The sequence below is a fragment of the Crocodylus siamensis genome, chromosome 1 (genome assembly GCF_052110815.1).
Source record: "Crocodylus siamensis isolate JL-2025a chromosome 1, ASM5211081v1, whole genome shotgun sequence".
NCBI classification, from domain to species: domain Eukaryota; kingdom Metazoa; phylum Chordata; order Crocodylia; family Crocodylidae; genus Crocodylus; species Crocodylus siamensis.
Window position 1 is genome coordinate 272,937,794 of NC_143395.1, and position 16,092 is coordinate 272,953,885.

Here is a 16,092-nt window from a genome sequence, read left to right on the forward strand (position 1 = left end):
ATCAGTACAGTGAGATTGTATGGGCTGTTGACAAGTTGCATGAATAAATGCTTTGTAATCACTTACCAGGTTTGCTGTCTATGATATCTCTTGGGAAGAAAGATCACTCCTAAGTTTGTGAATGCAGGTCATTTTAATAGTGCAATCAGAAACTGTCTTGAGGATGGCAAAAAAAAAATGCAAAAATAATTATAAAAAATATATTTAGCAAATTAAATAATCACCAGGGGGGCTGAGAGCTGTCGAAGATTTTGCAAAAAATTATCTATTTTTGGTTTTGGCATCTCTGATAGCTCACAGGGGTTTCTAGATGATTATGCAGCATTTACAGTTCCAAATGGATTTTTCCACATTTTCAGTTACTGTTTTTTTGTTTTGGCTTCAAAGCAAATTATTTCAGAACCATGTACTGCTTTTTGTTTCAAAAAGCTTGTTTTATGTTTAAATCATTTATGTTCATTTAAAATTTCAAGGTTTTTAATAGATTGTTTCCTATTCAAAAAATAAAAAACAAAAAATCTCCTTGCGTTTAGATGATGAAAATATATTTCTGCTGCTGTCTTCTAAACAGAGTGTAAATATATGTAATAGTTCTTGCTAAAATGATATGGGTGTATTTCACAGTATATTTCATGGTACGTCATTTAATAATTAGAAAATAAATGTACTTGCAGCATGATGAAAGCAATTCTTACACTTCTAGAAAGGCACCTTTTTATTTTTAGCTTAAACATGTTTTTAACCTATTAGGTAATTTCTTTCACCTCTCTGCTCTGATTTTTTTTCTGCTGTGTAGGTGAATCAGAAAATACCCCACCCCCTCTAGGTTTAGTTGCCAACACCCTTCCTCCAGACCCTGTGACCTCTACTGCTGCTGCTGATTCCTACAATGGTATTTCAGAGAATCACAGTACCATAGTGTCTCGTTTAATTGTTCTAATCACTTTAATCCATCCACTGATCTTGTCCTTCCTAACCACTGTTTTTCTTATTATTTCAGTCTGGTGTTCTACAGCATTATTGTTAGAGATGTGGACCAATTGTCTTTTTCTTTTAATTTTGTCATAGTGAAGCAGTGCATGCCTTGCATTTCAGCACAATGGAGACATTTCATAATTTGATCACTAACTGTGGCCTTCTAATTACTCAGTAAATTCACATATTTGTGAACTTATTTGTGAAGTTAAAAACAGATACATTTTTTTTAGTTTTTGTGTGCATAACTTTCAAATTGCTTGTGCAGAGAGACCTACTGGGGTATAGGTTCTGTTATATATAAACATTTCAACTATACGATACATGCAAATAAAATGTGCTACAAGTAATCATAACGTACCTATGTTTCCCAGTATCTCTCTTTACGTTGCCCCTCCCCCAGTTTTTTAAAACTAATTAATAAAATCTGTTTAAAGAGCCTTGTTGTTTCAGGATGTTGAATAGTTTCTTTTCATATTAATAGCAGTTACAAACTCTCACAGTGAGAGTGTCTTGAATGTATTTGATTTTTCTTCTGTATGTTAGATCAGAATTTTTTTTAAAGGTCTGTGAAATGAGATGTTACGCTTTTAGAGTAGTGATGCATTGGCATAATATTTTGTTTCTTGTGTTTTTCTTACATTTTTATCCCCAAGTTTACCTGATATTTTGAAAACCTCACCAAGCCAATCTATTTAGTAACATTCCCCCACCCCGCAAGATGGGCACAATGATGGTGCCTGTAAAGATAGGCATGTATACTTACAAAGCTATTTTCATGCATGCATTGGCAAATGTTTATACCAAGCAATAATTTATGAATAAATAAAAGATTTGGACACGCACATTCTTGGAGCAAACTTTGCATCTACCTTTTAAAAAAAAGGAACTTAAAGTAATAGTATTGCTCACTAAGTAGACAGAGTTAAATCTTGCAAGTCTCCTTCAAGCAAGTTCCAATGAAATAACTGGGAGTCTTACCCAAGGACTGCAGGATTGGAACCATTTATATGAGTTCCTAGTTTGATTTTTTTTTTTCTATTAGGAGAAACAAAATAAAGTAAACAAAATGAAATCTCTGAACTATTCACTATGCTTGTGACTTCTGACCATTGCACAAAAAGCAGTGCGTATGGGAGTTCACTGCAATGTTAATTGGGCATAAATTCATGCTGCTTGTGTGATTGGTGTGTAGGTGTTACACACCCTTGCTACAATTTTATTCATTTGGACTTACTATGAAATGACTAGATTCTGGCACTACAGAATGCAGGGTATTGTAACATCAGAATGTTAAAAGCACAAGGAGAAAAATTCTGCCCAATCTGCATCTCACTGAGTGCTACTACTACAGCAGTCAGAATAGGATTATCTTTTATGCAATATTTAGTGCCCCAAATTAGTGACAAGGTCCGTGACTACAAAATGAGAGGTTAATTTTGGGAGTTTTCCACACCGTGGTGTCAATATAAATATCTTCACTGCGTCTCTCTGCAGCATGTGACAAACTTTCAGCTTCTACAATGAATCTGCCAAAGCAAATGGAGTCACCAATCAGTAAGCGACTCTCCTCCTCCACAGCGGCAATAACACATTCCCCTGACAGAGGCAAGTGAATATGCTGCTTATGGTCTCTTATGAGCATCAACTCTCCTTCCATATTTAAAGCGCACTCTCCTGTCCATAGATGTATTTGTAGCTGTTTTGTGGCTTTTGCAGGAATCAAGTCAGAAGTTATTGATGTGGCAAGCTAACAATTAATAACAGATCCAGTGATATTAAGTACATGAAATAAGTTTCTTGCCCATCTAGGACAATGTTACCAGGTTGCAGACCCCAGGTATGGAAGTAAATGCTGAACTGGTAATGTAAATCTTTGTCATGGAGGAGGATATGCCCTATGAATTCTTCTGGGCCTTTGGTAATGAGTTTGGCTAAATTATGGGCCTTGGACAGAAGTGGCAGGACAGAGAAAAATGCTGGATTAGTTAAAGGGTGTGGGTTAGTTATCTGAGATGGGAGAACTCACACTGAAGTATTAGGCTTCTGCACTATAATAATTCAACCAGTAAGACTCAGGTATTGTATTTTTCACTGGCTGTTTTCCTTGTTGGCACATAAAAAGGAGCATGGCTTGACTACAGGCAGACTACAAGCCAAAAACATTTGGTTTGTGATGTTTTAGCCATGTTAAGAAACAATTTTAAGTAATAAACAGGTATGTGCTACTTTGTGGTATTGGTAAAAATATGATATGAGCCTGTTGGGCATCTTCACTCGTGTCCAGAGTTCTTAAGTCCTTTAATTTGACTTCAAGGCCTAATTCATTAGAAGTTCAGCAGAAGATAATCATCTTGCAGGATTAGTGGATAATGACCATAAAGGACTGCGGATTTGTCCTTCTCTGAGCTACTGCTTTTTAAAATACAGGGGTTAGAATATAGTGACTGAAGTAAGAAAGGACTTTTGAACGTTCTTCAGTTTTAGATGCATATTTATTAAAGGACTGTATGATCGAGAAGTTATTGCAATAGATGGCTCTATAAATGTGTATCTTCAGGTTATACTTATAAAATTCTATAGTCTTAGGTACTGGACACACAGCATTTCTACACTGGCATAATTGACATTCATTTTGTATACTGATGTGTAAATTATACTGAAATCTGGTGGAAACAGACACCCAGCTCTTTTGGGGTAGCTGCATATAGTAGGCATTATTACAGCACATTACCCCAGGGGCTAAGAACAGACAGTCAAAAAGCCCAAGGCAGAATTGATTCAATCTAGGGAACTTCTTCTAAACTACGTAGCTTGACCTGATAACCAATTGAACTAGAGTTCAGTTTTCAATTGGAAAAGGCAAGGGGAGGCCTGCACTGACCCAGGTCAGTAGGTGCCGGGCACTAGAACGTGTCTTCCAGCCTGCTGGCCATTGCCAACCTACCCAAGTGTCCCCAGTTGGCTCCCCAGTACATGCCCCCAACCCCCTGCTGTCCCCCCATGGGTGCTGGCCCACCATTGGGGGAGCCTCCCCCTCAGGGGGTTTCTTCCAGCCTAGGTTCCCCAGCCTGGGCAGCCCTGGGGAGCTAAGGGGAATTCCCCCCCTGCCCCTTCCCAGCTGCTGATTGCTTCAGTGGCTTTCAGAGGAGGGAGAAAGAGGAATTCTTCCACTCCCCTGCAAAAGGTTTGCCTCAGATTCTCAGCAGCTCAAGCAAAACTGGGTGTGGAGGAGCAGGAGAATTTCCCTCTGCTTCCTAAGGCTGCCCCAGGCTATCCCTGCAGACTCATAGCAGCTCAGGCAAGCAGCCCTAGGACTGGGGAGGGGAAGAATTGCCCTCGGCTCCCTGGGGCTGCCCCAGGCTGGGGGATCCTGGGCTGGAGTGGGAGGAAGCCTGACAAGGGAGAGGCTCCCTGGTGCTGGGCTGCATGGGCAGGCACCTGGCCAGGAGGACTTCTCCCTCCCTCCTGTGGCAGTAGCTGAAACAATCAGCAGCTGGGAAGGGGGAGGGTTGCAGGGGTCCAAAATCACCCACTTGAGGGGCTTTCCCTCCCCCCCCATGTACTGTGTAGACCCTGGGTAGGGGGGTTTAGGGTATCTGTTCCCCTGCCCCCTGCATCCTTATGGCCTGAGAGAGGCAGGAAAGGAGCAGAGGGGTGCATAACAGACAGCATAGCCTGGGTGTGCTGGGGGGCTGTGAGTTAACTTGAACCAGGAAGGGATCTGAGACAGAAGTTTCATAAATCAGTTTGGCCTAAATCAGTTAAGTCTGATACTACATCCAACTGCGTTTATCTTAAACTAGTTTTCGCCATTTTGAAAGCAGTTTATGTGCACTGAACTTCTGTTCTGTTACAGGTTTAAACCAGTTTCCAATCTCTTACTGGTTTATGTCTAACTTCTGTCCTTAGCCAAGGTGGCAAGGGAGCAAAATGGCTGCTCTGAGATAAATTATGGACACATGACAAATACCCTGATGTAATGTATGCTGGTGTTGTTTTGCCCTTGATTTTTCCTGGGATATTCATTGCTGGACTTGTATAGAACTATACAACATATCAGCTCCTTTTTTACATGTGTGTAAGCATGTGTGTCCAGGGCCTTATCTTATACTAATGAAGAGGACAGGAGGGAGGGCATATTGTGTGAAGTAAGATTTATAGAACAATGACACTTTGAGTATGTTAAATATTTTACAGTATTCTTTGCATACACATCAGCAGCTGCACTGTCAAGCCAGTATCTCATCTGTTTATTCTGTTGGGCAAAGCTTTTCTTCATGCTGAGTCATGAAAGCAACCATTTTGCAGAACTGAAATATTTTGCCTATGAAGAATAGCCATGACCTACTATGTTTGCTGTACAGGTTGGAAGATAATTTAGGTGGCTTAAAATGATAAAGAACCCCAAAACCAACTTGAGAATTAAATTCTTTTAAAATATTTTTGGATTACAAGCATTCTATTTTTTTCTTTGTTTCATTTTATCATTTTAAAGATTTTATTTATCATTTTTGTAATTGTTTTTTGTTTAATTTCTTCTTGCACGTTAAATTTATTTTATTTGCTCCCATCCTTCAGCTCACCGCATGCACCTTAGTCCAATGGAAAATTTTATTGTTTCTCGACTCTTGACTCCTACACACTCTTCTTTAGCCAGAAGCAGAAGCACACTAATGCTCTCTGAGCAGTACAGTGACTCAGGTAAAAAGAGAAAAAAAAGTGCATTTTGAAATTGTTAAGTTTTGTTTAGCTATACTTGAGTTATTTCTTAAATCAACTCATTTTTTATTATAATTTTACTATCCACTTATGGTAAAATGTGTTACAAGGTTAAAAAATATTTACATGTCTGTTGTTCTGGGTTTTTGAAATAATTGAAATAATTGTTGAAAAATGCAAGCCTAATGGAACAATTCATAAAGTATCTTTAGTTCTGCACGCAAGTGTCTCAGTTATTAGAGGAAAGGATAAAAGCGCTATATTAGCACATTAATATTGTCTTTTAATTTTCTTCAGACAAACAGTATCCAAAATAAAGATTAGCATTCAAAATATGTTTCATTCCTGTTGAGGTTTATTGAGGTTTCAGTTGTTATTTACTGTGCAGTCACTTCTGTTTTTTAAAGGAGCAGATGATAAACGTTTTTATAAATACTAGGGTATACTTCAAAAAAAGAAAAACAAACTAGACGGAGTAGAGAATGTTACTTCTAGTAATGAACTTCCTTCTTTTTTAAGGGATTAAATATTAGTGATGCCATTAACTGTCCTCTTCTGTATGTTATAATGTCAAGCCCATGTCAGGTAATGTTGGTTCTGTTCTTGCTAATACTTGCATGTGATTAACCTTGTGCATGTGAGTAATCCCATCTTTAAAGACACTTCTGAATAAATGTTTGCAGAATCAGGGAAAGTTTTTGTAAATACACTATCTGCAAAAGAAAATACTCACTTTTCAAGACAAAACTGTACCATGGTAAAAAAACCTTTGTCATCTCTTAGTCCCCCATTGCATGGCTTAAGGGTACTCATCTTTTATACCTCTGATATTAATATAAAGAGACGGTAGTATATAACAAAGCAAACAATGGAAAAAATGCCCTCAACTTTTTCCTTTTGGTATTTAAAGACATTCATTAAATGTTGTCTTTTTGCTTGTTTCTACATTAAACAGTATTGTATTTTGGAAGCTGCAGTATGCAGTGTTTTTGATCCATGAAAAACCTTGATTTATTGTTCAGAAATATACAAAAGGAAGGCCAGCATAGAATGAGGTCATGGTTGCTACTGTAAATTTAGAATGTGCTACTAAGATGAAACAGAATCGGTGCTTCTAATTTAATGGATTTTTATGTAGTTTTGTGATTTTAATAATCTGTAGAGAAGAAATATAGAGATCATTTCTTGATTTGTTCTTTGCTTATTTACATCCAAACCCTCATCCCTCTCCCCCCCAACACACACACACCCCTTTGCTGCACAGTCTTTCTTTAAAGGACATAGACTGTGCGTCATACCAGACTGGAACCTGGATTGCAGTTCTCTTTTCCTCTAAACTGAAGCAGCAGAATGCTTATTCTTGGAATCCTCTTAGGGCCCACCCTCCTCTCACCCTCCAGTTGGAAGGGAGGAAAGCTGCTGCTCAGATTACAGAAAACAGAAATGCACAGGACTTCTGTTCATGGTCCTGCCATGATTTACCAGTAAAATAAGAGGACGTTGATGCTTAATGTCAAACAGGCAGTCAGACAAACAATTATACATTGTTAAAGGATGTAAAGGGTTAGTAAAGAGTAAGAATTCAATATTTTGTGGTTGTTTTAGCAGTTTCTCTGTCTTTGCAGAGTGACAACATTCAGAATTAGCATTGTGGCCTTTAGACTGCCTTAGTTGTAATAACTTAATAAATATGGAACTAGGTACTGTTTTTTCATGTAGTCTATGATGTCTTTCATTTCTGAGATTTAGTGTCTCTTTGTGCATACCCAGGAATTAGGGTCTTCATTTCAGTGCCCATTTTGAGACTTTTTCTAGAGCAATTATTCATAACAGCTAAAGTAAAAATAAATCCCTTATACTGCAAACAGGAAGTTTCCCCAGATTCCCTAGAGTGTTGCCATCTTGCTGGAAAAGAGTCCAGAAAAAAGAAAAAACGTTTAGATTATATTTAATTTTAAAATTACAGAATGTATAATTTTATAAGACTGGGCTAAAAGAGGTTATATGGAAGAATTGTTCTGTTCCTTTAAAATGTATGATGCACAGTAACATTATCCCACAATCAGTACTTCCATGATTAAACAAAGTTAGTTATGTCCCAATGGTGTTGATTTTTCCCAGTGTTAATTATGAAACATACATGTAGTTGATCTAGTTCTTCATGTTTTTTAAATATTTGCATCTTAGCAACCAATATCAGCAAAATGCCGTTTTTATTTATTTAGCAAATAAATACCAAACAGATAAAAAAGACCATTTAATCAGTGAGCTCTACTCAGATTCAAGTAACTACCAACTTTTAGGAACAAAATTGAGTATGTGATAAGTCTTGTATCAGCAGATTCTTTTAGAACACCCAAGTAAAATTTTTAAAAGCATCTAGCACTTGTCTTTTCTACAAGTGTACATTCCTTAGATGCTTTTGAAAATGTTATCTTTTGTCTTTGAAAACTACCCTTTTCTTGAAATACTTATTGAAATATGACCTAAATATGACTATCCCACGCTTTTAAAAGTATACTGAGTGAAAAGAAGTTTGCTTTCTTCAGAAGAGAAAAACAGCACAAAACTCCATAAAAATGTGTTTTGGGTGTTACAGTGATGTTTAGAGTTGAGGTTTTTTTGAAAATGCTTTTGATACCATACAAATGATTTAGCAAAGGAATTTTTAGGAAATGTAAGGCCATACAAAAAGTATAGTCTCTTAATGCAATTAGGTATCTCTTGAAACAAATCTTGGAAAATGTTATATGCCATGTCTATTGTTGCTGTAACTTAAGGCGGTGCTGTTTTCTCCTTTTCCTTACTTCTTCTGTCTGTGTTCCCCTTTGCTCTTGCTATTGTACTATAACTCTTTAGTATTCCATATCTGTCCTCGTGTAGCACCAGCTAGTCCTATAAAATCTCCCTACAAGCCTTCCCCCACCCGAAGCACAGAAAAAAAGAAGGCGACATCAGCTTCTGCTTCTGATGCCTCAAGAGGGGCAGCGGCAGCTGAAGTTACGCAGGTGGGTTTGGAATAGGTTTTAATTTCAGTTTGGGGTTAAGTTGATTTAAGCTGTCTTGTTTCATTTTTATTTACCAAAGACTGATGTGCCATAATTTCTATAAGACAGCTAAAGTAGAGAAAGCTTTCTCTGTATCTGCTGCTGTATTTGCCCTGCTGTAAGTTTTTAATACCTTCTAGGAAACAGTGTGTATCATGTATTAAGGAACATTATTTGGAATGGCATTTCTGTGTTCTGGGTATCTACATTTCTGACTCTGAAACATATTTTGTCTCTGAATTGTGTCATGAACTCAATATTTTTGGGAATGGGTGTGTAGCAAATAGTGTCCGTCTATAAATCTGTTCGCTGTCCTAGTTGCTTGGTAAGTTTTCCCCATATTCCTGAAACTTGCCTAGTGTATTAGCAGCATCTCTAATTTACACCATTCAAGTTTCACTTTTTCTCTGTCAATATAAGTTTATATAACATTTCACTGTTGGTAATTTTGCATTTTCTGCGAAAACAAAGAATATAAGATAACTTAGTTTATACATGCCTACACATTGCTAAGCATGTTTTTAAAAGGTGTGCTGACATTCAAGAATTCTTTCCCATAGTGCCCCATATTTTGTAATAACAAATAGGTCTAGCATGTCCTAGAGTAGTTGTTTAAAAGGGATTTTGCAATGTTTCTCCATTGCTTGCTGAAGCTCTTGCAGGGTAGCATACTACCATGCTGCTCCACTAGTATTTCTTTATGATGTGCAGTGTTTAACAAACAGCATTTGTATACTACTTGTAAGTGAAAAATAAAAGTGCTTATGCTTAAGGTAGAATGAGCCAGGCACCCGGGCCAGCTGTCACACACAGGGCAGCTTCTGCTTGCTGCGGTACCATGCGATTGTGACTGCAGTCTTACAGTTTAGTAGCAGCCATCTCTTTCCAGTCCCTTACCTCCCACAAGTCAGGGACCAGGACAGCTGCGCTGGGTACCCTGTCCTACGTACACCACTGGGATTTAGAGAACTTTAATTTTGTTTGTGCATTTGTGCATATCTATTGATATTCCCTTTGTTAATTCTTTATATTGACACTTTTCTCTTAATTACAAAAGCTAAGTAAAGGAACCTGAATTTGTTGTTGTAGGCTGAAAAGATAAAGAAAGAGAAGCGACCCACAACGCCTGTTTCATCATCTGGCTTGGGTTCCCCTCTGAGAAGATCAGATTCTCCTGCAGGCATGTCCAAAAGATCTGCATCACCTGCAACACCCAAGTATGAATATTTTTATGCTTGGTCCAGTCAATGTGCCCTCTTAGCCATAGGATAACCCTGAACGGCCAGGCGTTTCCCTAGGAATGTGAAATAAAACCTGATAAATTTTAGTTCTAATTTTTATGTATGATCTTGGGCTAAATCCTTGTAATAATATTTTCCTCCCATTCTCAGGTCATGATTTCTGCTACCAATCTGGCTTTCAGTTGGTAATTTATGTTAAATCTAATTTGTTTAAAATGTAGCATGACTTTAGTTTTGTAGCATGTTTTTGAGGCCGTTTCTGTCTAATGAAGAGACATTGGCAGAGCATAAACGCTTTGTTTCAGGCATTGTACAAAGGATACTCAGTTTCTCCTGCCAGAATTGCTGCTCTTCCAAGAGAAACCATGAGTGTACAGGGGTTTTAGGCTTTTTCTCCCGGGGTAAAAATGTCCAGTCTAGCATCAGAATAACCTAGGAACAATAGGGTTTCTCTTGGGATAAAAGTTTCTCTTTGTATAGCAAGTGTCTGTACATGCTATGGCTTCTCTCAGAAGAGAACATAGTCCTCCAGCTTCTCCCCCACCCTCCCAGGAAGAAAGTGTCACTTGCTGGACTCTGGTGCTCCAGAGCACTGCCCCTTTGCAATCCCAACATTGTGTTGTGGGGAAATGCAGGCTGACTATGGACAGTCTGGGTCAGCCAACCAGGGCTGCCCTATGCACAGCTGTGATTTGTCACCAGGCAGACTGAGGAAGCCTGCAGAACATACTTAGATGTGTACACAGCTCCTTCCCTTGCTAACTGCAAGCTTTGTACTCTTGAGGATGTCAGCATTTGAATGTCTGTACATGCGGCTATGGGTAAATTTCTGTACCTGGATAGCAAACCTGGAAGGTTATTTGAATGTGTATACTCAGCCTCAGTCTACACCAGTGGAGCCCAATCCATCTAGGCTCATGGGTTGGATTAGCGTCATAGGGCCGATTAGTGGGCCAGATCCAGCATCCGTGGATCAGCTCCGTGCCCCAGATCTGGCTGCGGCCTGGCCCAGTTTGGGATCTAGGGCCATGTCATCCAGCCCCCGGCACTCCCCTCAGATCCAGAAATGTGGTAGCAGGAGAGTGATGGCAGTGTGGGTTGAGCACCACTGCTGTATACATTTAACCAGTTGCACTTTCTCTTGCTGACTATGGTAGTCTGGTATACAAATAATCCATCCCCTATCCCCTAAATAAATATATCCTTAATTTCTTTAAAACTTGATCCTTTGATTTCAGTGTATTTTAATAATTGACTTCATTATTACCTGTGACAGTTATGTGCCTCTTGAAACATTCATACCTCAGTCTTGTCCTTTTTCCTACTTTGCACAAAGGAATAGCTATTTTTCTAAACTTAACTTGTTAATGTTGCAATGGATAGTCCAGTTTTTGACACACTCAGCTTCCTCAACGACAACTTGGATCTTCCCTTTCTATTTCAGTCTTTTTGGCAGTCAGTCAACAGAGGAGAGTTATGCACATGTTTGAGTTTTATTAATCAGAAAAAAACATAAAAAAAAAAAGTTTCTCAAAGTTCTGAAAAGCAGCCTGACATTTTATTCTTCAGTGCCATTAGTACGCATCCCTTATGTTCCAGGAACATTTAAGCAATCACAGAATCCTCATGGTTCGTCCCCATTCTGTTATGGAATAATAGACTTTCAGTGCTATTAAAGATACAGTAGTGAGCCCACACCCCTGTTAGTGAAGTAATATAAATTTGGACAGAGTCAAATCCTGACAACAGTGAGAAAACATTGGAAAGGATCCAGTGTAAGCATCATTTTGGACTGATCTGTGTGTGATGGTATTAAAAAACAAAGAAAAATTGGGGGGGGGTGTAAATTGTATGATGTATATGTACAGTCTAAACAATTAAAGCATATGTTATATAATACTGTACTTATCTAAACTGATGATATTTCTTTCATGGAATACAGCCCTACCTTTTTCATCCACACGGTCCAAATTATATTACTGATCTGTATGTTTGTAACCTTTTCTGTGACTCAGATGAGATGATGAGATTGCTGGTCAATAGATGCAAAACTGTAATAATACTTGAGGAATCTTCCATTTGAATTTACAAACATTTTTTTCTTAAGAAATAAACAATCATTTTAACTTGGGTAACTTTTTAATATAAATATTCAGTTATTTTAATTTTAAGTCTGAGTGTCTTTGACATTTTTGTGTCATTACTAGAAAGCACATGGTACAGATTAAATTTCATATAAATAAATATATACCTTGTACATAACATGTCTTTCTCATATCCCCCCTCTGTCATCTTTTCTCTAAACTGAAAAGCCTGATATTTTCTCCATGTATAGAATTCTCTTCTTGTTCTTTATCATCCTTGTTGCCCTTTTTGGAATCTTTTCTTTTCTTTTCTATTGTATCCCCTTAGAGATGGACATCCCAGAACTGTATTTAGTATTCAGTGGGTATACTTCTGACTTATGCAGTGGCATAAAAATATTTTCTGTTTTGTTTTCAATGGCCTTAATAATTCCTAACATCCTGTTTGTCCTTTTGACTGATATTGAACACTGTGCTGATGTTTTCAGAGAACTATTTACAATAGTTAAAATGTAGGACATAATACTCCTGCCTTTCTAATATCCTTCCATTATTTTTTTCCTCAAAATTGTTTATGGCATTTGTTTCAGTTTGAGTGATAGTTGCTTGAAGGACGTCTAAGCATAGAATAGTAATATATTGTTTTATTATCCATTTATTTAACAAAGCTGCTTTAACCAGCCTTTCTAAATGGAAAAGTAAAATAAAGCAATTAACTGAAAGAACTTGAACCAAGAAAACAGGCAGACTGTAGAAAAGACATGGAAGGATAAAGTACACAAAATATATTGAGAGAGGCAAAATCTTTATTGAAGCAGCAGGGTTTTTAAAGATTTGAATTTAGACAGAGATACCAAAAGAGTCAAGAAGATTGAGCAAGAAAATATTTTGACACAAAAAAGAGAATAAAGGAGCTACCAAAAAAGCACTGAATACAAAACAGGAGGCATTATATTATTGTGACATTGTCTGAATTTAGAGATGGGTCATAAAGTACAAGAAAGAACCATAATCTTAGATCTGATGTGCAGGGAAAGTACTAAGGTAAGTTGATGGAGTGGTGTAATATGGCAAAACCAAGGAATTCTTTTTAAATTCATAATTGCCAGTAGATATTGATGGCATTAAGTGCTTTTTGTCCTCCAGATCCTTCCCCTGGTCAATAATACTTAGCACTTTAATAGCTCTCTTCATCTTCAAAGATCTTTACAAACATCAGCTAATTTTCAAATAATCCTCTGAGAGCATGTTAGCATTACTACCCTATTTTATAGATTGGAAGAGTGATTAAGGGACATATTTCCTTGCTTTTTACTCAAGTTAATGGTCCCAGTGACATCAAGCAAAGCAGAGCTTAGCCCTCAGTGACTTAACCATGAGACAGAGAGGGAACCAGTGCCAAAACCAGTTATTGAAGTCAGGGGTTCTGATTAGTGTTGTGGCCTGAAGAAAAGACTCTCTCTCTGATTAATGTCTGTATTTGAGAGAGGTGACCTTGATATTAATGGTGGTTCTTCTTGGGTTATTTCCCTCCTGATCTGTAAACATTTATCAGAACTCTCTAGCTTGTGTTGCTAATCCAATTTAGAATTTAAATATTTTCTGCCAATTACATTTAGTAGTCCAAATTCTGCAATTTGATCCATATAGATTTTTCCACTTGTGTAACTTCCCACTATAGCTGGTGGGACTTTGTATGGACTACAGCGCTCTGGCTGCATGAATCAAATCTTAGGAGCCTGACTACGTATAAAAATAAATGTGAAGGACTGAATTGATGTATAATATATTATCGTTCATAATATTGTACACATATGTTTTTATAAAATATGCATAATGGCACAGATATTTATTCCTTTAAAAACAGTGTTGATAAACATCCCTTTAATATCCTCTTCAATCATAATTAAAAAAAGACTCAAAAAGACTCAAGCCGCAAGTAGAGACTGTGCTGGTGGAAGAGCAAGCTGGGTTCACAGTGGGGAGAAGTACAACAGAGCAAATCTTCAACATCCAAGTACTGTGTGAAAAGTACCACAATCACTAAAAAGAATGTCACCATAACTTCACAGACTTCAAGAAAGCTATTGATAGGGTGTGGCACAAGCACTTTGGCTCACAGTGAACAAGCATAACATCAGCAGATCCCTGATAACACTAAGAAGAACTTTACAATAAAGCAAGTAGTGGAGTGCTGATCAACAGCAACATTTTCAAATAGTTTGCAACTTCAGTAGGAGTGTGGCAAGGTTGCCTGCTCTCGCCATGCCTTTTAAACCTCTTCTTCAAGCAAATCATGTCAGATGCCTTAGAGAATTTTACAGAAACTGTATCATTTGGAGGGTGGAAGGTCAACAACCTGCACTTTTTGATTACATGGATTTGATAGCAGGGACATCTAAACAGCTTCAAGAACTTACAAAAATGCTAGAGAAAACTGCAAAGAGCTATGGAATGGAAATAAGCACTGAGAAATCGCAAACCTCCAAGATAATCATCAGTAATGTTGATGTGAAGATGAACATTGAAAAAACTAGGGAGAGTTTTGAGTATCAGGGAGCCACCATCACAGAAGATCACAGAAGACTTGACATCTGAAAATGAAATCAAGACCAGAATAGTCATTGCCACCAGCCAACTAACAAAGCTAATCTGGACAAGCAGCAATATTACATGGAAGGTAAAGTTACCACTGCTGCATGCCAAAGTCACCTCTACAATGCTTGATGGCTCTGAGGCATGGATGCTTAATAAGAAGTTAGAGAATAGAATTGAGGCATTTGAAATGTGCTGCTTAGGGAGACTGTTGCATGTCTCATGCACTCAGCACCAGACCTATGAGTCTGTCAAGCAGCAAATCAGTCAAGAAATTGGAACCAATGAACCACTGTTGGAGGTTGTGTGACAAAGGAAGCTTCAATGGCTTGAACACAACATGAGAAGGCCAGCACTGTAATGCAGGGTGCAGTGGAGGGAAAGATAAAATGAGGTAGATCCAAGAAGAGCTGCAGAACCAATATTAAAGACGGAGCAGGGCTTCAACCGACAGTGCACAAAGCGAGCCAAACATAGGGCAGAGTGGAGGCAGGTTGTTACAGCATCTAAGGTGCCCCAACAATCACAGCAGCCTCAGGACTCCCCTGACTTTTAATACCTCAGTAAACACAACACCTTTATGCAACTATGAATTCCCCACAGCAGTCATGTTCAGTATGTCTAGTTTTTAATTCATTCAGTGGGCATATGCAACGTATCATAGTCTTCAGTTGGTGGCTAAATGTGTGCAGTATTTTAACTTCTGCTTCAACAGTAATTAGCTGGCCTAAGGTTCTCTGGCCTGAGACACCCTAATTAACAGCTGTGCAGTAACTGGTGATGATGAGGATATTAAAGTACTAAAAATAAGCCAAAAATAGAATGGAAATTGCTTTTAAAAGGGTATTACAAATTATAAAAAAACACAAAACATTAAGAACAGAAAATAAAAACAGTAAAGTAAAATAATAGCATCTCATGACATTATCTCAAAAAATAAAGATTTTAGACCATGGTAGTCAGCTGTTGGATCTTCAGAGGTGTTTAGCCATATTAGTCTTGCCGAGTAGAAGATAGGGCTGGGTGGCACTTCAGAGGCTGATGAGAGGCTTGAGCTTTCATAGGTAACAGCTTACTTTATCAGGTGCTGTAAATAGACTTTCAAGTAGAACATGATGCCTTTAAGTCCATTCACAGCATCTGACAAAGTAGGTTGTTGCCTACAAAAGCTCATTCCTCTCTGAGCCAGTTACTCAAAGGTGCTACCCTGCCCTGCCTGCTTACTTTTGTCAGAGATCTCTCCCAACTATAAAGTTAGTCCAATAAAAGATATCTCCCCTCAAAAAATTCTTGACTACAAGACGGTTGTTCTTTACAGCTGACTGCCATTTCCTGGCAAGTCATAGCTTTTGCTTCTGGCTTTTAGCAACTATCAAAACAATTAAAGCATCCTTCTTTCACCAGGCAACAGAAAGCAGCCCTAAAAGT

At 38.0% G+C, this 16,092-nt stretch overlaps 1 protein-coding gene across 2 annotated transcripts in view; it reads left to right on the plus strand.

Annotated features, from left to right (window-relative positions):
- Positions 1 to 16,092, plus strand: part of MAP7D2 (MAP7 domain containing 2) — a 139,207-nt gene that overhangs the window by 99,232 nt on the left and 23,883 nt on the right. The window contains exons 3-7 of one of the 2 annotated variants that reach the window (XM_090062518.1): positions 797 to 892; positions 2,473 to 2,583; positions 5,557 to 5,679; positions 8,557 to 8,705; positions 9,834 to 9,961. In XM_090062518.1, coding sequence (XP_089918644.1) covers positions 797 to 892; positions 2,473 to 2,583; positions 5,557 to 5,679; positions 8,557 to 8,705; positions 9,834 to 9,961 — 607 coding nt within the window. The remainder of the gene's footprint in view (positions 1 to 796; positions 893 to 2,472; positions 2,584 to 5,556; positions 5,680 to 8,556; positions 8,706 to 9,833; positions 9,962 to 16,092) is intronic. The other variant, XM_090062508.1, reaches the window with a different exon arrangement.